Source organism: Oncorhynchus tshawytscha, linkage group LG03 (genome assembly GCF_018296145.1).
Source record: "Oncorhynchus tshawytscha isolate Ot180627B linkage group LG03, Otsh_v2.0, whole genome shotgun sequence".
Taxonomy (NCBI): domain Eukaryota; kingdom Metazoa; phylum Chordata; class Actinopteri; order Salmoniformes; family Salmonidae; genus Oncorhynchus; species Oncorhynchus tshawytscha.
This window is the reverse complement of record NC_056431.1, coordinates 75,959,721-75,981,972: the sequence shown is the minus strand read 5'-3', so window position 1 is coordinate 75,981,972 and position 22,252 is coordinate 75,959,721. Positions and strand designations below refer to the sequence as shown.

The following is a 22,252-nucleotide window of genomic DNA, read 5'->3' as shown; positions in this document are numbered from 1 at the left end:
TCTGATCCTGGAGGTGCCCTCTGATCCTGGAGGTGCCCCTCTCATCCTGGAGGTGCCATCCTCTCATCCTGGAGGTGCCACTCTCATCCTGGAGGTGCCACTCTGATCCTGGAGGTTACACTCTCATCCTGGAGGTGCCACTCTGATCCTGGAGGTAACACTCTCATCCTGGAGGTTACACTCTGATCCTGGAGGTGCCACTCTGATCCTGGAGGTGCCACTCTCATCCTGGAGGTGCCACTCTCATCCTGGAGGTGCCACTCTCATCCTGGAGGTGCCACTCTGATCCTGGAGGTGCCACTCTGATCCTGGAGGTGCCACTCTGATCCTGGAGGTGCCACTCTCATCCTGGAGGTGCCACTCTCATCCTGGAGGTGCCACTCTCATCCTGGAGGTGCCACTCTGATCCTGGAGGTGCCACTCTGATCCTGGAGGTGCCACTCTGATCCTGGAGGTGCCACTCTGATCCTGGAGGTGCCACTCTGATCCTGGAGGTGCCACTCTCATCCTGGAGGTGCCACTCTGATCCTGGAGGTTACACTCCTCATCCTGGAGGTAACACTCTCATCCTGGAGGTACACACTCTCATCCTGGAGGTAACACTCTCATCCTGGAGGTAACACTCTCATCCTGGAGGTAACACTCTCATCCTGGAGGTTACACTCTCATCCTGGAGGTTACACTCTGATCCTGGAGGTAACACTCTCATCCTGGAGGTGCCACTCTCATCCTGGAGGTTACACTCTCATCCTGGAGGTAACACTCTCATCCTGGAGGTGCCACTCTCATCCTGGAGGTGCCACTCTCATCCTGGAGGTGCCACTCTCATCCTGGAGGTTACACTCTCATCCTGGAGGTAACACTCTCATCCTGGAGGTAACACTCTCATCCTGGAGGTAACACTCTCATCCTGGAGGTTACACTCTCATCCTGGAGGTTACACTCTCATCCTGGAGGTAACACTCTCATTCTGGAGGTAACACTCTCATCCTGGAGGTAACACTCTCATCCTGGAGGTTACACTCTGATCCTGGGGAATAAACATGTGTAGAAACACAGTCATTAATACTACCTGTCTAAGGTCTGAGCTGCTACAGGGCCATAGTTAACACAGTCATTAATACTACCTGTCTAAGGTCTGAGCTGCAACAGGGCCATAGTTAACACAGACATTAATACTACCTGTCTAAGGTCTGAGCTGCTACAGGGCCATAGTTAACACAGACATTAATACTACCTGTCTAAGGTCTGAGCTTCTACAGGGCCATAGTTAACACAGTCATTAATACTACCTGTCTAAGGTCTGAGCTGCTACAGGGCCATAGTTAACACAGACATTAATACTACCTGTCTAAGGTCTGAGCTGCAACAGGGCCATAGTTAACACAGACATTAATACTACCTGTCTAAGGTCTGAGCTGCTACAGGGCCATAGTTAACACAGACATTAATACTACCTGTCTAAGGTCTGAGCTTCTACAGGGCCTGAGTTAACACAGTCATTAATACTACCTGTCTAAGGTCTGAGCTGCTACAGGGCCATAGTTAACACAGTCCTTAATACTTCCTGTCTAAGGTCTGAGCTAATACAGGGCCGTGGCCAACACAGTAATTTCTACTGCACTTTTACAGGAAATCACATATTTTAACGAGACGTGTGTTGTTTTTTTTCAGAGGGGACTGACTGACTGACTGACTGACTGACCACCATGAATTGACTCCATTACTCTTCACCTTCTCTGGAAGAGAGAATGTTATTATTATCATATTCAATAACATTATGTCACCGTATCTTGTCTTGAGTTGGCTGAGAAATGGTTAGAATTGGTCTGTTTCAGTCCTTAGAGAGGATCACGGTGATGTTCTGTTGTCTTGGTCTGTTTCAGTCCTTAGAGGGGATCATCACTGTCTCTAAAGAATACCTGGTTCTGTTTCCTGGTCTGTTTCAGTCCTTAGAGGGGATCATCACTGTGTTTAAAGAATACCTGGTTCTGTTTCCTGGACTGTTTCAGTCCTTAGAGGGGATCATCACTGTGTCTAAAGAATACCTGGTTCTGTTTCCTGGTCTGTTTCAGTCCTTAGAGGGGATCATCACTGTCTCTAAAGAATACCTGGTTCTGTTTCCTGGTCTGTTTCAGTCCTTAGAGGGGATCATCACTGTCTCTAAAGAATACCTGGTTCTGTTTCCTGGTCTGTTTCAGTCCTTAGAGGGGATCATCACTGTGTTTAAAGAATACCTGGTTCTGTTTCCTGGACTGTTTCAGTCCTTAGAGAGGATCATCACTGTGTCTAAAGAATACCTGGTTCTGTTTCCTGGACTGTTTCATTCCTTAGATGGGATCCTCACTGTGTCTAAAGAATACCTGGTTCTGTTTCCTGGACTGGGCCCACAGAAGGTGAGCACAACTCTACTTGTCAAATTGAGAATAGGAGAAGAATAGTGTTCAATCCAATTTCATATATTACTGTTAACGTGACGTTTTATCATTCAGGATGATTGTTTCCAGACATGCATATGGTCATTTCAAAACAGTTATACAACTTCAGAACTGTGTCACTTTCCCTTTGGATTGTCTACTTGTATCTGAGAAGTGACTTTGTATTCGTTGTGTCCTACAGGACAGATTCCTCTATCATGTACTACATCAGTCCTTTCTCAAGTCCAAGACAAAAAACATCTGACCCACAGACAATCCTTACTACTGGCCCTACCTTACTGTTGAACTAGTGTCCTGTCCTGTTGACCAACTGCACAGACAATCCTTACTACTGGCCCTACCTTACTGTTGAACTAGTGTCCTGTCCTGTTGACCTACTGCACAGACAATCCTTACTACTGGCCCTACCTTACTGTTGAACTAGTGTCCTGTCCTGTTGACCTACTGCACAGACAATCCTTACTACTGGCCCTACCTTACTGTTGAACTAGTGTCCTGTCCTGTTGACCAACTGTACTATAAGGTAGTGTTGGCCTACTGTACTGTACTGTTGACCTACTGTACTGTACTGTTGACCTACTCTACTGTACTGTTAACCTACTCTACTGTACTGTTAACATACTCTACTCTACTGTACTGTTAACCTACTGTACTTTTAACGTACTCTACTCTACTGTACTGTTGACCTACTCTACTGTACTGTTAACGTACTCTACTCTACTGTACTGTTAACCTACTCTACTGTACTGTACTGTTAACCTACTCTACTGTACTGCACTGTTAACCTACTCTACTGTACTGTTGACCTACTCTACTCTACTGTACTCTACAGGACACCTACACCACCCGATGCTACAGGAAGGCCATAAAGATCATCAAGGACATCAACCACCCGAGCCACTGCCTGTTCACCCCGCTGTCATCCAGAAGGCGAGGTCAGTACAGGTGCATCAAAGCTGGGACCGAGAGACTGAAAAACAGCTTCTATCTCAAGGCCATCAGACTGTTAAACAGCCACCACTAACATTGAGTGGCTACTGCCAACACACTGTCAATGACACCGACTCTACTCCAGCCACTTTAATAATGGGAATTGATGGGAAATGATGTAAATATATCACTAGCCACTTTAAACAATGCTACCTTATATAATGTTACTTACCCTACATTATTCATCTCATATGCATGCGTAGATACTGTACTCTATATCATCGACTGCATCCTTATGTAATACATGTATCACTAGCCACTTTAACTATGCCACTTGGTTTACATCCTCATCTCATATGTATATACTGTACTCGATATCATCTACTGTATCTTGCCTATGCTGCTCTGTACCATCACTCATTCATATATCCTTATGTACATATTCTTTATCCCCTTACACTGTGTATAAGACAGTAGTTTTTTTGGAATTGTTAGTTAGATTACTTGTTCGTTATTACTGCATTGTCGGAACTAGAAGCACAAGCATTTCGCTACACTCGCATTAACATCTGCTAACCATGTGTATGTGACAAATAAAATTTGATTTGATTTGATTTGTACTGTTAACCTACTCTACTGTACTGTTGACCTACTCTACTGTACTTGACCTACTGTTGACCTATTGTACTGTTAACCTACTCTACTGTACTGTTAACCTACTCTACTGTACTGTTGACCTACTCTACTCTACTGTACTGCTGACCTACTCTACTGTACTGCTGACCTACTCTACTGTACTGTTGACCTACTCTACTGTACTTGACCTATTGTACTGTTAACCTACTCTACTGTACTGTTAACCTACTATATTGTACTGTAAACCTACTGTACTGTTAACCTACTGTACTGTACTGTTAACCTACTGTACTGTTAACCTACTGTACTGTATTTGACCTACTGTTGACCTATTTTACTGTTGACCTACTCTACTGTACTGTTGACCTACTTTACTGTACTGTTGACCTATTGTACTGTTGACCTACTGTTCTGTACTTGTTCTACTGTTGACCTATTGTACTGTTAACCTACTATATTGTACTGTTAACCTACTGTACTGTTAACCTACTGTACTGTTAACCTACTGTACTGTATTTGACCTACTGTTGACCTATTTTACTGTTGACCTACTCTACTGTACTGTTGACCTACTTTACTGTACTGTTGACCTACTCTACTGTACTGTTAACCTACTGTACTGTTAACCTACTGTACTGTATTTGACCTACTGTTGACCTATTTTACTGTTGACCTACTCTACTGTACTGTTGACCTACTTTACTGTACTGTTGACCTATTGTACTGTTGACCTACTGTACAGTTAAGTTTTTATGGCTGCAGGGGCAGTATTGAGTAGCTTGGATGAAAAGGTGCCCATTGTAAACGGCCAGCTGCTCAGACTCAGTTGCTAATATATGCATATTATTATTAGTATTGGATAGAAAACACTCTAAAGTTTCCAAAACGGTCAAAATATTGTCTGTGAGTATAACAGAACTGATATTGCAGGCGAAACCCTGAGGAAAATCAAAAGAGGAAGTGGCTTCTATTTTGAAAACTCTGTGTTCCATAGCCTCCCGTTTTCTGGATTTAAAGGGATATGAACCAGATCCCTTTTCCTATAGCTTCCTCAAGGTGTCAATAGTCTTTAGACATAGTTTCAGGCTTTTATTTTGAAAAATGAGCCAGAACGATAACATCGTGTCAAGTGGTCACATGAGTTTTGCTCACGCAACAGAGTTTGGACAGCCATTGTTTAACCCCTCTCCTACTGTAAAAGACATTTGCGGTTGATATATTATCGATTATATATTTTAAAAACAACCTGAGGATTGATTATAAAAGACGTTTGACATGTTTCTGTGGACATTATGGAAACTATTTGGAATCTTTGTCTGCGTTGTCGTGATGACTCTTTTGCTGTGGATTTCTGAACATAACGCGACAAAGAAACGGAGGTATTTTGGATATAAAAAATAATCTTTATGGAACAAACGGAACATTTGTTGTGTAACTGGGAGTCTCGTGAGTGAAAACATCCGAAGATCATCAAAGGTAAACGATTAATTTGATTGCTTTTCTGATTTTCGTGACCAAGCTTCCTGATGCTAACTGTACTTAATGTTTTGACGTGCGATCGATAAACTTACACAAACACTTGGATTGCTTTCGCTGAAAAGCATAATTTCAAAATCTGACACGACAGGTGGATTAACAAAAGGCTAAGCTGTGTTTTCCTATATTGCACTTGTGATTTCATGAATATAAATACTTGTAGTAATATTTATTGAATGTAGCGCTATGCTATTCAGCGGTTGTTGATGACACTTATCCCGATATCGGGATTGCAGCCATAACAAGTTAACCTACCTACTTGACCTACTGTACTGTTGACCTACTGTTCTGTACTGTACTGTACTGTTGACCTACTGTACAGTTAACCTACCTACTTGCCCTACTGTATTGTTGACCAACTGTACTGTGCTGTACTGTATTGTTTACCTACTGTACTGTATTATTTACCTACTGTACTGTTGACCTACTGTTCTGTTGACCTACTGTACTGTGCTGTACTGTATTGATGACCTACTGTTCTGTTGACCTACTGTGCTGTACTGTATAGATGACCTACTGTACTGTTGACCTACTGTACTGTGCTGTACTGTATTGATGACCTACTGTACTGTTGACCTACTGTTCTGTTGACCTACTGTACTTGGCTGTACTGTATTGATGACTTACTGTACTGTTGACCTACTGTACTGTATTGATGACCTACTGTTCTGTTGACCTACTGTACTGTACTGTGCTGTACTGGATTGATGACCTACTGTACTGTTGACCTACTGTTCTGTTGACCTACTGTGCTGTACTGTCCTGTTGACCTGTTCTGTTGACCTACTGTTCTGTTGACCTACTGTTCTGTTGACCTACTGTACTGTGCTGTACTGGATTGATGACCTACTGTACTGTAAACCTAGTGTGCTGTACTGTTGACCTACTGTACTGTACTGTACTGTTGACCTACTGTACTGGACTGTTGACCTACTGGACTGTTGACCTACTGTTCTGTTGACCTACTGTAGTATACCTACTGTACTGTTGACCTACTGTACACCTAGTGTACTGTACTGTTGACCTACTGTACTGTACTGTTGACCTACTGTACTGTACTGTTGACCTACTGTACTGTACTGTTGACCTACTGCACTGTTGACCTACTGTACTGTTCTGTTGACCTACTGTACTGTTGACCTACTCTATTGATGACCTGTACTGTACTGTTGACCTAATGTACTGTACTGAACTGTACTGTACTGTTGACCTAATGTACTGTACTGAACTGTACTGTACTGTTGACCTACTGTATTGTACTTTTGACCTACTCTACTATACTGAACTGCTGACCTACTACTGTGCTGTTGACCTACTGTATTATTGACCTACTGTACTGAACTGTACTGTACTGTTGACCTACTGACCTACTGTACTACTGTGCTGTTGACCTACTGTACTACAGTATATTGTATTGTACTGTTGGCCTACTGTACTACAGTATATTGTATTGTACTGTTGGCCTACTGTACTACAGTATATTGTTTTGTACTGTTGGCCTACTGTGAAAAAAAAAAATCCCCAATTTTGTGGTATCCAATTGGTAGTTACAGTCTTGTCTCATCGCTGCAACTCCCGTGCGGACTCAGGAGAGGCGAAGGTCGAGAGCCATGTGCCCATTCAACAAGCCGCACTGCTTCTTGACACAATGCACATCCAACCCGGAAGCCAGACGCACCAATGTGTCGGAGGAAACACCGTGCACCTGGCGACCTGGTTAGCGTGCACTGCGCCCGGCCCGTCACAGGAGTCGCTAGTGCGCGATGAGACAAGGATATCCCTGCCGGCTAAACCCTCTCTAACCCGGATGACGCTGGGCCAATTTTGTGCCACCCCATGGGCCTCCTGGTCACAGCCGGCTGCGACAGAGCCTGGGCTCGAACCCAGAATCTCTGGTGGCACAGCTATAGACCACTGCGCCATCCGGGCGGCCCTGGGAAACTGTTGAGTGTGAAAAACCCAGCAGGGTTGCAGTTCTTGACACACTCAAACCGGTGCGGCTGTCACCTACTACCATACCCCGTTCAAAAGCACTTCAATCTTTTGTCTTGCCCGTTCACCCTCTGAATGGCACACATACACAATCCATGTCTCAATTGTCTTAAGGTTTAAAAAATCCTCCTAATCTTTCTCCTCCCTTTCATCTCAAATCTAATCAAATTTTATTGGTCACATACACATGGTTAGCAGATGTAAAGAGATTGAAGAGAATTTAACAAGTAACATCAATAAGGGATCATAGCTTTCACTTGGATTCACCTGGTCAAAATCATGGAAAGTTTTCTTAATATTTTGTATACTCAGTGTGTGTCGAAAAGCAAAATAACGTTTGTAGTAATGTTTGTGTAAATATGCTTTCCAAACTCATTGACTAAGAAAGTAGTGAGGTTAATGGTTCAATTTGATACATTTGTGGAGGATTTTAAAACATCTTAGTCTTGTTTCGGTTTAGGTCCTGACAGGCTAGTTAGGGACATGAATGGAAATAAAAGGAGGATGTCTGAGCAGACATTCAGATGGTCTTTTACTTTATTTAAAAATGTTATTTCTGCTTCATCTGAGACCACTCACCACTAAACAATCGACTTAAAATTAGTGATATTTCCACTCCATCTACTTTTACCTCAGCTTTCACTTTCAGTATCAATAATCTGCTAGACACCAAACACCTTCTTGCTGTGTATGTGGGTAGTATGGAAGGGGGGGATGATGTAAATGTGGTTTATTTAGAGAGGAGAAACCTGCAGTCTCTCTAATCATCTAGATCTCTGCCAGTCCACCACCATGTACCTGAACCTCCTCATCCTCCTCCAACTCCTTTCATCTGCTGGTGAGTTGATCTATTCTATACATTATATATCTACGAAGAACCAGCGAGTAAAGAAGGTATAGCTGATTATTCTCTATATAAGAACCAGCGAGTAAAGAAGGTACAGCTGATTATTCTCTATATAAGAACCACTGATTATTCCCTAAAAACAATCACTTGGTAGCAGACAGTAAAGAAGGTAGCTAATTGTTAACCAAATTGAACACACATGATGTTGTTGTTTTTTTGCTCCTTGTGTGTCCCAGAAGACATAGTTAACATGGTATCCTCTTTCCTCCTCCTTCCAAGGAGCCTCTGAGAGTGGTATTGTGGGTGGTAAGATAGTTAAGCCCCACTCAAGGCCCTATATGGTCTCTCTGCAACACAGAGGACACCATGTTTGTGGAGGAATGCTCATCCGGGAGGACTTTGTCCTGACTTCAGCACACTGCTTAAGGAGGTGAGTCAACAACGAATACAAATGCATTGTGTTACATGTCTCTTGAAGGGGCTTCTATGAGTAATAACTCAATGTTGACTGTCTTGTGGTTCTCGTTTCGATTTGTTTTTTAGTGATTATCCTTTAACGGTGGTTCTTGGAGCTCACAACCTAACCAAAGAAGAGAAGAAGAGTCGGCAAGAGAGGAAGGTGGTACATTACCATCGGCATCCCTTACATGAGAATATAACGCAGTTAAGTTACGACATCATGCTACTGAAGGTATGTCTCAGACATATTTCCTTTCTCTATTCTCTATTCCTAATGTTTTTTGTTAGGACTGTAGACTCCCTAATATTACTTTATCATACACAATGTCCTGCTTACAGACATCAACATCATTAATATCTGTCTAGTGAGCCACTTTTGGCTCTTTGTTCCACCTTAGCTGGTCAAGTGATACCTGTAGATATTATAGTTACCCCCCCCCCCATTTCATCCACAGCTTCTACCTGTTTTTAAGTGGTTCATTAGAATCTAATTCATATAATGTTTATCTTTTACAGTTACATACCAACGCCGTTCTGAATGAGTATGTGAAGGTCATTGGACTACCCAATAAAGATAAACGTATCCCAGCCAGAACCAAGTGCTCTGTCGCTGGCTGGGGCAAGACTTCACCGGATAGAACATCTGGTGTTGCAGATGTTTTGATGGAAGTTGAAGTCACAATGCAGTTCAACTTTGAATGCGTAAATAAGTGGAAAGATTACTTTATAAGTAGCCAAATGATATGCACTGATGATGGACAGAAAGGCTTTTGTCAGGTAAATTACACATTTTTGAATCAAGTACATTTTTGAATCAAGTAAATATTTGAATCAAGTACATTTTTGAATCAAGTAAATATTTGAATCAAGTACATTTTTGAATCAAGTAAATATTTGAATCAAGTAAATATTTGAATCAAGTAAATATTTGAATCAAGTACATTTTTGAATCAAGTAAATATTTGAATCAAGTACATTTTTGAATCAAGTAAATATTTGAATCAAGTAAATATTTGAATCAAGTAAATATTTGAATCAAGTACATTTTTTAAACAAGTACATTTTTGAATCAAGTAAATCTGACGAGTACAGTTTGAAACAACACGGAATGATAAGAGGTGTTAGTTGGAGAAAAAAAAGATGAGCTCTACCTTTTTCTGTTCCAGCAGTATGTTCAATACATACAATACACTACTTACTTACAAATGTTTGTTTTAATGTTTCCCAGGGAGATTCAGGTGGACCTGTTATTTGCAAGAACAAGAACGTGGCACAGGGTATTGTTGCTTCTTTTCGTAATCCACTGAAATGTGATGATGGTAAATTCCCCCGTGTGTACATAAATATTTCCTTCTTTACGTCCTGGATTGAAGAGGTGATTAATGGATAGCTTTAAATATATATATATATATATATATATATATATAAAAAATAATGCATACATAAATAGATATATCATCAATGCGTAACTTGTTGTGTACGAATATACAGGTAACTGCCAAAATAGTGGAAACTCTTGAGTAAATGAGGGATACAAATGATTTTGAAACATACACTTCCACAAAGGTGTGGTTCCTGAGTTGATTAAGCAATTAACCTCATGATTATGGTCACATGTAGAAAAATGCTGGGCAGACCATGTTTTTGGTTACCATGGCAATGCCTGCATAGGATGACAATGCCGCCATCCACAGGGCACGAGTGGTCACTGAATGATTTGATGAGCATGAAACATGATGTAAACCATATGTCATAGCCGTCTCTGTCACCAGATCTCAACCCAATTGAACACTTTACGGGAGATTGTGGAACGGCGCCTGAGACCAGCGTTTTCCACCACCGTCAACAAAACACCAAATGATGGCATTTCTCGTGGAAGAATGATGTCACATCCCTCCAATAGAGTTCCAGACACTTGTATAATCTATACCAAGGTGGATTGAAGTTGTTCTGGTGGCCCAACGACCCCATTAAGACACTTTATGTTGATGTTTCCTTTACTTTGGCAGTTACCTGTAGAGGCTTAATAAGGCACATTGCATATTGTATGTATTTCTTTCTTTCAGTTTTGATTGGTGTAGCTGTACAGTAATGGCATGTCCCACATTCTCTGTTTTTTTAAAGTTTTTTTTAATCAATTACTGCTTTTACTACAATGAAATGTAACGTTTTCTGAAGCCAAATCTTTATGACACAGTGGTTAATATGTTGCATGTCGAACCCATGTAACATTTGTAAAAATACATTTTTTGTACTTTAGGATAATATAATTTAAAAAAATTGTATTTGTTAATTAACTAGTGATTTTAAAATATTGTCAAAGCTTAGTCATTGGGTGCCTCAATCCTTTCATTTACCCCTAATACAATGATGAATTAAATGCCACACGCATCCATATCATTTCCCAAAGCATGCCACTTATTTAGTCTGGGAAAATGTAACAGAATGCTTGAAAAAATGAATCTTCTGAAGTTAAATGAATCTGACAATAAGGTAGGGCAGTTGTACATGAATACTTTTTATATCCAGGGTTATACATCATGGGGCGGCAGGGTAGCCTAGTGGTTAGAGTGTAGAGGTGGCAGGGTAGCCTAGTGGTTAGAGTGTAGAGGCGGCAGGGTAGCTTAGTGGTTAGAGTGTAGAGGCGGCAGGGTAGCCTAGTGGTTAGAGTGTAGAGGCGGCAGGGTAGCTTAGTGGTTAGAGTGTAGAGGCGGCAGGGTAGCCTAGTGGTTAGAGTGTAGAGGTGGTAGGGTAGCCTAGTGGTTAGAGTGTAGAGGCGGCAGGGTAGCCTAGTGGTTAGAGTGTAGAGGTGGCAGGGTAGCCTAGTGGTTAGAGTGTAGAGTCGGCAGGGTAGCCTAGTGGTTAGAGTGTAGAGGTGGCAGGGTAGCCTAGTGGTTAAAGTGTAGAGGTGGCAGGGTAGCCTAGTGGTTAGAGTGTAGAGGCGGCAGGGTAGCCTAGTGGTTAGAGTGTAGAGGCGGCAGGGTAGCCTAGTGGTTAGAGTGTAGAGGCGGCAGGGTAGCCTAGTGGTTAGAGTGTAGAGGTGGCAGGGTAGCCTAGTGGTTAGAGTGTAGAGGCGGCAGGGTAGCTTAGTGGTTAAAGTGTAGAGGTGGTAGGGTAGCATAGTGGTTAGAGCGTTGGACTAGTAACCGGAAGGATACAAGTTCAAACCCCCGAGCTGACAAGGTACAAATCTGTCGCTCTGCCCCTGAACAGGTAGTTAACCCACTGTTTCTAGGCCGTCATCGAAAATAATAATTTTTTATTAACTGACTTGCCTAGTTAAATAAAGGTAAAATAAAATAAAAAATTAGACAGTACATCCAGGGTATATTTCATTAGACTGTAAATCCAGAGGTATACTTCATTAGACTGTAAATCCAGAGGTATACTTCATTAGACTGTAAATCCAGTTATACTTCATTAGCCTGTAAATCCAGAGGTAGACATCATTAGACTGTAAATCCAGAGGTATATTTCATTAGACTGTAAATCCAGAGGTATACTTCATTAGACTGTAAATCCAGGGGTATACTTCATTAGCCTGTAAATCCAGAGGTATACTTCATTAGACTCTAAATCCAGGGGTATACTTCATTAGACTGTAAATCCAGGGGTATACTTCATAAGACTGTAAATCCAGGGGTATACTTCATTAGACTGTAAATCCAGGGGTATACTTCATTAGACTGTAAATCCAGAGGTATACTTCATTAGACTGTTAAAATATTTGCCCATTATTCTTTAACAAAGTCTTCAAGTTAATTGTTGGTCATTGAAAGACAGCCATTTGCAAGTCTTGCAATAGATGTTCAAGCTGATTTAAGACAAAACTTTAACTCTGTCACGCAGGAACATTCAAAGTCTTGTTGGTATGCAACTCCCGTATAGATTTGGAACTGTGTTTTAGGTTATTGTCCAGGTGAAAGGTGAATTCATCTCCCAGTGTGGTGGAAAGCAGACTGAACCAGGTTTTCCTCTAGGGTTTTGCTGATCTTATTTAGGCCTTAACAAAGGGGTTGAATACTCGTTGATTGACGACATATCAGCTTCAAAATTTAATTCATTTCTAAAATGTTCAACAAACAAAATTCCCCTTTGACGTCATGGGGTATTGTGTGTAGGCCAGTGACACAACATTCAATCTACTGTATTTAAAATGCAGGCTGATATACAGCAAAATGACTTTATAGACTTTTGACTGTGTGTGTGTGTGTGTGTGTGTGTGTGTGTGTGTGTGTGTGTGTGTGTGTGTGTGTGTGTGTGTGTGTGTGTGTGTGTGTGTGTGTGTGTGTGTGTGTGTGTGTGTGTGTGTGCGTCTAAGATTGTGTGGCCTGTCCTCTTCTGTTCCACTGAAACCTGTCATATATGTCTACCTCTCACTTAGTTATTGAGAAACCACCATCCACCTCTGTGCTTTTCCTGTTGTTGTTCTGTGAACCAACACCGTCTCAGAAATAGACAGGACCCCAAACTCACCCAGCTCAACGTGGTCTCTGTTGCTAGGTAATACATTCTCCGGAAACAACTTTACGGTGACATTTGCAGGTCTTTCACACTCTTTCTCACCTTCTTTCACCTCTCCTCTGTGAGGGACAGAGTCTGGAGTCTCAGGTTATAGTGGTATTTTGATCTGTTTGTTTTGGAACAAACAAATTAAATGTTTCAACGCTCTGGCGAGTAGCTGAGAAATGTACAGCCTCTCACGTCCACCGAGCCGCTCGGCTATGATTCTAGAAAGGAAAAAATGATTCTATGCAACGCTGGAGAGATGAGAGTTGATCTGTGAGAGATACAGGTGAGCTTCTCACGTAGCCATGGCAACACGTTGGTCTCAAATATAGCTTACAGTTTTACGCAAACCGTAAGTCCGGGCCAACCCAAATCAACTCTTAAAATATCAGGCCCAGGCAGTAAATCTAAATAACGAAAAGGCAACTCGAATTAACTTTGATCGCCTTTATTCACATTTTTTACATTGTAGAAAGTGACTATTACTTTTCATGCCACAAGAGATGCTGAATCCGGCCAGATCGGTTCCCGGAACGAAACAGAGAGGTGTCGGATCCTGTTTCCTGCCGGATCCAGCTGAAATTAAGCACTGTGTACTTTTGACCTAATGTTCTGTACTGTTCTGTTGATCTACTGTCCTGTTGACTTACTATCCTGTCCTGTACTGTAATGTTGAGCGACTTATGTACTGTACTGTTGACCAACTGTGCTCTGAGGGGATTTGAACTCCCTAGAAAGGCAGGAACCAAGGAAGAAGCCTAGAGAGGAACCAGGCTGTGAGGGGGTTTGAACTCCCTAGAAAGGCAGGAACCTAGGAAGAAACCTAGAGAGGAACCAGGCTGTGAGGGGGTTTGAACTCCCTAGAAAGGCAGGAACCAAGGAAGAAGCCTAGAGAGGAACCAGGCTGTGAGGGGGTTTGAACTCCCTTGAAAGGCAGGAACCTAGGAAGAAACCTAGAGAGGAACCAGGCTGTGAGGGGGTTTGAACTCCCTAGACAGGCAGGAACCTAGGAAGAAACATAGAGAGGAACCAGACTCTGAGGCATGGCCAGTCTCTTCTGACTGTGCTGGGCGGAGATTATAAGAGCACATGGCCATTTATTACCTCTTAGGTCTAGGTGTGCCGCTCGCGCCCCACCTCGACAACATCCGGTGAAATTGCATAAAGCGAAATTCAAAATACAAAATTCATAATATTAAGCATTCATGAAAATATAAGTGTCTTACATCATTTAAAAGCTTAACTTCTTGTTAATCCAGTCACTTTGTCAGATTTCAAAAAAGCTTTATGGTGAAAACATACCGTGCGATTACCTGAGGACAGCGCCCCGCATACAAAAGCATTACAAACATTTTCCAAACAAGCAGAGGCATCACAAATGTCAGAAATAGCAATAAAATAAATCACTTACCTTTGATCTTCCTCTGTATGCAATCCCAAGGGTCATAACAAATGGTCGTTTTGTTCGATAAAGTCCTTTTTCATATCACAAAAAAGTTATAGAAGTTAGAAATTAGTTGGCGTGGTTGATCCACTGGTTTCCCTCGTTCAACATGCATACAAAGGAATCCCAAAAGTTACCAATAAACTTCATCCAAACAAGTCAAACACCTTTTCCAATAAATCCTCAGGTACCTTAATATGTAAATAAACAATACAATTTAAGACGGAATGTAGTATGTTCATTACCGTAGATAAATAACGAGGTGCGCACCCTTAGCCACGTGAAAAGAAAAAAGGGACACTTATCATGGATACATTTTAGAACTATTCTCACATGAATCATATATTTTGCACACGAACAGCCGCCCGTCCGGGAATAAGAACAGGAAATAAGAAATCATTAATGTATTTACATTGTTTATCGTTTATCTCTGTCAGAACCAGCCCTCCTTAGAAAGGATGTGGGTTGGCCTTTCAGCAGCACGCTTGTAATGCTCTGATTGTCCGAAAGCGTCCGGGAACATCTCTTCTACTGTTGTTCACTCTGGAAGATAGACAGTTGTGTTGATGGTTCCCATTGGTGTTGATGGTAGGAGAAACCAGTGATTTGAGACTCGTAGTAAGATGGGATGGTTTGAAGAGTAGAATGGTGGTCCCTCTAAGATTTGCTTTTCTCAATATTTGACTTAGGACAGCTAATCAGCCATACCAGTGATTGTCTGCGAGTTGAGCTTCTCGCCTACACCTCATGTTGATTATTCAGGATTCAGACAACTTTACACAAACAGCTGCAACCTGCCAATGTTCTTGTCTGAAATGTTCATTCTTGTCCAGTTCTTTTAAGCACTCTGGTGGAAAAGGACGGTTCCATCAGGCTGACCTCACTCTGGGTGTGGCTACATACTGTCCAAAGAATATGATTGCAAGTTATCTCTTATGACTCCTAAAATCACATGCCTATCTTAACAAAAATACGTTCATCCTTTTTCAAATTTTATGCGTAACGTTTTGGATGGAAACTTGACAGATTAATGGGATATACTTTCCAAGTGACAGTATTTCGTCCTTAAATTTTTTTATGACGTCACAAAATGAAAACCGACATTAGTTTTCTACAGCTCCCCACTGACCATTCTCAGCATTCTTATGTTAGAAATATTGTTCCAGTATTCACTTTTTCAAACATGTTAGAGTTTTGGCTGGAAAAGGTCTGTTAACCTCTCTAGGGGGTGTGGGACGGGAGCGTCCCACCTGGCCAACATCCAGTGAAATTGCAGAGCACCATATTCAAAAACAGAAATAATCATTATAAAAATTCATAAAACATACACCGGTTGTACATCGGTTTAAAGATTAACTTCTTGTTAATCCAACCACGTTGTCAGATTTCAAAAAGGCTTCACGGTGAAAGCATACCATGCGATTATCTGAGAACAGCGCCCAGCAGACAAATCATTACAAACAGTTACCAGCCAAGTAGAGGAGTTACACAAGTCAGAAATTACGACAAAATTAATCACTTACCTTTGATGATCTTCATATGTTTGCTCTCAAAAGACTCCCATTTACTCAATAAATGTTTATTTTGTTCGATAAAGTCCCTCTTTATATTCAAAAACCTCAGTTTTGTTTGCGTGTTTTGTTGAGTAATCCACAGGCTCAAAGGCAGTCCCAACAGGCAGACGAAAAATCAGAGAGTGTCAATAAAGTTTGTAGAAACATGTTAAATGATGTTTATAATCAATCCTCAGGCTGTTTTTAGTCATAGTAATCAATAATATTTCAACCGGACAAAAGATTCGTCAATATAAAAGGAAAACAAGAAAGGTGCGCTCTCGGTCTTGCGCATGAAAAATCTCTGGGACACTGTAGTGTTGACTCATTCAGAGTGATCTTACTCCCTCATTTTTCAGAACACAACCCTGAAACAATTTCTAAAGACTGTTGACATCTAGTGGAACCCATAGGAAGTCCTAAGTCAATGGAATCTGTATAGGCAGTCAATGGAAAACTACAAACATAACAAAATCCCACTTCCTGGATGGATTTTTTTCTCAGGTTTTCGCCTGCGATTTCAGTTCTGTTATACTCACAGACATTATTGTAATAGTTTTAGAAACTTTGGAATGGTTTCTATCCATATCTACTAATTATATGCATATCCTAGCTTCTGGGCCTGAGTAGCAGGCAGTTAACTTTGGGCACGCTTTTCATCCACAGGTGAAAATAGTGCCCCCTACCCTAGTGATGTTAATTATTGATTGGGTTAATTAGTGATTGGGAGCCCGGGATCAAACCCGGGTCTGTAGTAATGCCACGAGCACTGCAGATGCAGATGCAGAACGCTGCGCAACTCGGGCCACTGTTGACCTACCATCCTGTACTATACTGTTAACCCACTGTAATATACTGTATTGTTGACCCACTGTATTGTACTGTTGACCTAATATACTGTACTGTTGACCTACTGTTCTGTTGACCTATTGTCATGTACTGGAATGTTGACCTACTCTACTGTGCTGTTGACCAACTGTACTGTACTGTACTGTACTGTTGACCTACTGTATTGTACTGGGATATTATGAAGTGGGTTTTTGGGGGGGGGGGGGTGTCTGGAGTGTAAACTTGTGTGGCTAAAAGCAAAATCAGTGTTTGTAATCATGTAATCATGTAATCATGTTTGTATACATATGCTTTCCAAACTCATTGACTAAGAAAGTAGTGAGGTTATTGGTTCAATTTGATACATAGTGGAGGATTTTAAAACATCTTAGTCTTGTTTCGGTTTAGGTCCTGACAGGCTAGTTAGGGACATGAATGGAAATAAAAGGAGGATGTCTGAGCAGACATTCAGATGGTCTTTTACTTTATTTAAAAATGTTATTTCTGCTTCATCTGAGACCACTCACCACTGACAATCGACTTAAAATTAGTGATATTTCCACTCCATCTACTTTTACCTCAGCTTTCACTTTCAGTATGAATAATCTGCTAAGACCACCAGCCCCCTTTCACTGTGTGTGTGTGTGTGTGTGTGTGGAGGGAGGCGTGTGGAAGGAGGAAGGTGGGGGTTGGAAAGGAGGTAGGCCTATATATAGAGAGACAACACCTCACCTGATTGGTTCGAAAGAACAATTGAATCACATGATTGGTTGTAGGAAAAATCCCTGCCCACACCATACCCCATCGTGTGTTACAGCTGTGTAACCTGGGATTTACAACTACAAACCATTTTGGCGCAAGTTAGACGTTACATTTGTGTCAAAATGTATTTTCTTCATAACAAAGTGCTCAGTGAGGTAGTAAGCATGTTAATTATTGGTTGAATTGTAAGAGAAGCATTTCTAATGTTCTTGTTCCTGTTGATGTCCTGACAGGTAAGGGACATGAATGACATTCTAAAGAGGCGAATGATGTACTTTATTTTAATAGGTGCTTTTTTTGTATGGATCATCTGAGGCAACCAACTTAAAAATGTGTGATATTTCCACTCCATCTCACCTTACCTCAGCTTTCACTTTCAGTATGAATAAGTGTATGTGGGGGGTATGGAGAGGGGAAAGGGGGAAGGGGATGTTTTTTAAATGTGGTTTATATAGAGAGGAGAAACCTGCAGTCTCTCTAATCATCTAGATCTCTGCCAGTCCACCACCATGTACCTGAACCTCCTCATCCTCCTCCAACTCCTTTCATCTGCTGGTGAGTTGATTCATTCTATACATTATATATCTACGAAGAGTCAGTGAGTAAAGAAGGTACAGCTGATTATTCTCTATATAAGAACCAGCTAGTAAAGAAGGTATAGCTGATTATTCTCTACAGAGAACCAGCTAGTAAAGAAGGTATAGCTGATTATTCTCTATATAAGAACCAGCTAGTAAAGAAGGTATAGCTGATTATTCTCTATATAAGAACCAGCTAGTAAATAAGGTATAGCTGATTATTCTCTATATAAGAACCAGCTAGTAAAGAAGGTATAGCTGATTATTCTCTATATAAGAACCAGCTAGTAAAGAAGGTATAGCTGATTATTCTCTATATAAGAACCAGCTAGTAAAGAAGGTATAGCTGATTATTCTCTATATAAGAACCAGCTAGTAAATAAGGTACAGCTGATTATTCCCTAAAAATAATCACTTGGTAGCAGACAGTAAAGAAGGAAGCTAATTGTTAACCAAATTGAACACAAATGATGTTGTTGTTTTTTTGCTCCTTGTGTGTCCCAGAAGACATAGTTAACATGGTATCCTCTTTCCTCCTCCTTCCAAGGAGCCTCTGAGAGTGGTATTGTGGGTGGTAAGATAGCTAAGCCCCACTCAAGGCCCTATATGGTCTCTCTGCAACACAGAGGACACCATGTTTGTGGAGGAATGCTCATCCGGGAGGACTTTGTCCTGACTTCAGCACACTGCTTAAGGAAGTGAGTCTTTCTTTGTCGTAGACAACAAATTAATCCAGATGCAGTTTGTTTTGTTGCATCTTGTTACGTCTCTTGAGGAATTCTTCTATTTCATTCTATGTCTTGTCTTTTGATTTTCTGTTAGGGCTTATCCTTTAACGGTGGTGCTCGGAGCCCACGACTTAAAGAAGTGGAAGAAGAGTTGTCAGAAGATTCAGGTGTCCCATTACCATCGGCATCCATTACATGAGAATGCAACGCAGATCAGTTATGACGTCATGCTACTGAAGGTAATCTTCAAGACACCTCTAATGTCTCCTTTCTACAGTATATAGTACTTATTTCGTATGAACTTTAATAGAATGAAGGGCCTTATAAGAAATGCATTCAATTGATACCTATTATCTTCACTGACATGAATATTTATAGAGTTTTATTCAAAGTTTATTCTGAATTATACATATAGAATATCATTATTTTATTTTATTTCCTCTTATAGTTAAGGACCACAGCTCGTCTAACCGAGTATGTGAAGGTCATTGGACTCCCAAAGGAGGATGAACATATCCCAGCATCCCCCAAATGCTCCGTAGCTGGTTGGGGCAAGACTAACTCGAACAACAACCAGGGTTCTGGCGTTTTGATGGAAGTGGCGGTGACGGTGGAGGATGACTCTGAATGCAAGAAGGTGTGGCAGAAATACTTTGACAAAAAACAAATGATGTGCACTCGTACTACCGGAGGGAAAGGATTTTGTCAGGTAACTAAATTAAATTTGGATCAAATGATTATAGTAATAGTAGAAACAGAGGACAACCAGTACAGGTTTTAGTTGATCAGATAAGCAGTGTTTATTTATCTGTAACATTACTGTACTGAAACACTAAAACAGACTTGGAAGTGTTTTCTTATTCTCCTTTCACAATCTCACTTCTGTCTCTTCTCTAATTCCTCTTGTTCTGTGTTCCAGGGAGATTCAGGGGGACCTCTTATTTGTAACAACAAGGCACAGGGTATCGTTGCTTTTAATTATCCTGAGAGATGTGATGATTCCCAATATCCTCATGTGTTCATGAAAATCCCTTTCTTTCTGCCCTGGATTAAAGAGGTGTTGCACGGATATGGTGCCAACATGTCTTTAAACAAGCAGGAATAAAGGACTAGGAAGGACTATTCCTGCATAAATACACTTCTCATCATGCCCTGGATAGAGGACAAGTTTCTGATAAAGCTAAACCTTCACCCGTTCATAGTTGTTAGAGAGAGAAAGAGAGACAGAGAGAAAGAGACAGACAGAGAGGGAGTGTGTGTGTGTGTGTGTGTGTGTGTGTGTGTGTGTGTGTGTGTGTGTGTGTGTGTGTGTGTGTGTGTGTGTGTGTGTGTGTGTGTGTGTGTGTGTGTGTGTGTGTGTGTGTGTGTGTGTGTGTGTGTGTGTGTGTGTAGGCTCAGTGCAGTGTCGTAGTGCAGGCTTTTGAAGGGTATTGTGGCTCTTACTAATTCAACAACATGTGATGATCCTAAGTACCCCTGTGTTAACAATAACAACAATTTGTTCGTCCTGGATTGAAGAGGTGATCGTGGATATTGACAAAACTCAGTTCTAGAATGCATTAATCGATACATTTTAACACGTTGTGTTCTAATACAAATGACTCTATTTCTGCATAGTACACCTTGTCTGTTGTATACCTTAAGAAACAGGAAATGCATTTCTCAGCGGATTTTTTATTTTCTTTACATTTTAAACTGTATTATTCTGATCGGCACAGCTATCCAAATCACTGCTTTTCACTAGTTAGAACGTTAATTATTAAATCAAACTTTTTCTAAAGATAAATCTTTACTGTGTCATATTTTACATGTTGAAAGGATATCATATTTGGTAACTCTTTACAATAAGGTTACATTACTTGTCATAAAGTAATGTAAGCGATTAGAAGTAATTAGACATTTTGGCAAAACTTTGTCAACTTCTTTATCCACAGTTAATAATAGACTCATCATTACTAGATTAGATATAATCAACAAATTGTGGCTAACATTATTATAAATAGTTTGTTTATCAAATCAAATCTATCTTTATTTAAAATTGCAATACACTTTACAGTAAAAATCTAAAAGAAAAGGACACGCTAGAAGAATAAAGGAAAATCAAAAATAATTATTAGACTGTGGCTTTAAGGCCAGGCACCTCATAAGGTAATGTTTCCCCCCTTAATCGTATAACAATCAGCGTTTCCCAGTTGAATTTATGTTACTTTTTAATAATACTATGGATCAACGCAAACATGTAATTTCAGTCTTTTGGTGTCTGGCCTTCAGCTGGCCTTCAGCTAGCCAAGAACATCCTGAGGTGCCTGGCCTTCAGCTGGCCTTCAGCTGGCCAAGAACAGCCTGAGGTGCCTGGCCTTCAGCTGGCCTTCAGCTGGCCAAGAACAGCCTGAGTTGCCTGGCCTTCAGCTGGCCTTCAGCTGGCCAAGAACAGCCTGAGTTGCCTGGCCATCAGCTGGCCTTCAGCTGGCCAAGAACAGCCTGAGGTGCCTGGCCTTCAGCTGGCCTTCAGCTGGCCAAGAACAGCCTGAGGTGCCTGGCCTTCAGCTGGCCTTCAGCTGGCCAAGAACAGCCTGAGGTGCCTGGCCTTCAGCTGGCCTTCAGCTGGCCAAGAACAGCCTGAGGTGCCTGGCCTTCAGCTAGCCTTCAGCTAGCCAAGAACAACCTGAGGTGCCTGGCATTCAGCTAGCCAAGAACAACCTGAGGTGCCTGGCCTTCAGCTGGCCAAGAACAGCCTGAGGTGCCTGTCCTTCAGCTGGCCAAGAACAACCTGAGGTGCCTGTCATTCAGCTGGCCTTCAGCTGGCCAAGTGCCGCTTATTTGTTTCCATTACAAAGTACAGTATGCATTTGGGCTGTTGCCCCTTTAAAGTAACTGTCCAGTGTAAATCGTACAAATTCTGTTACCTCATACCGGAATACTGTTGTTGACTCTTCCAATACTCGGAATTGTGGCCAAATCATAAATTGGAGAGTTTTAAAATATTTTTTAAACAACGTCAAACTTTGTATC

The 22,252-nt window shown here is 41.2% G+C and overlaps 1 protein-coding gene across 1 annotated transcript; it reads left to right on the top strand.

Moving 5' to 3' along the window:
* The first annotated feature begins 8,259 nt into the window (after positions 1-8,259).
* Positions 8,260-21,026, top strand: LOC112224886 (plasminogen-like). Its single transcript, XM_042320007.1, has 10 exons — positions 8,260-8,370; positions 8,659-8,809; positions 8,923-9,070; positions 9,355-9,615; positions 10,067-10,115; positions 18,424-18,489; positions 19,060-19,210; positions 19,335-19,479; positions 19,689-19,949; positions 20,160-21,026. Exons 1-10 carry the CDS (start codon positions 8,325-8,327, stop codon positions 20,343-20,345), a joined length of 1,464 nt encoding a protein of 487 aa, XP_042175941.1. The 5' UTR covers positions 8,260-8,324; the 3' UTR covers positions 20,346-21,026.
* The last annotated feature ends 1,226 nt before the right edge of the window (positions 21,027-22,252 follow it).

Coding starts and splice junctions, on each gene's coding strand:
- LOC112224886 (XM_042320007.1), top strand. CDS start 8,325: ATGTACCTGAACCTCCTCATCCTCCTCCAACTCCTTTCATCTGCTG. Junction 8,371..8,658: donor CCAACTCCTTTCATCTGCTG/GTGAGTTGATCT, acceptor CCTCCTTCCAAG/GAGCCTCTGAGAGTGGTATT. Junction 9,616..10,066: donor GACAGAAAGGCTTTTGTCAG/GTAAATTACACA, acceptor AATGTTTCCCAG/GGAGATTCAGGTGGACCTGT.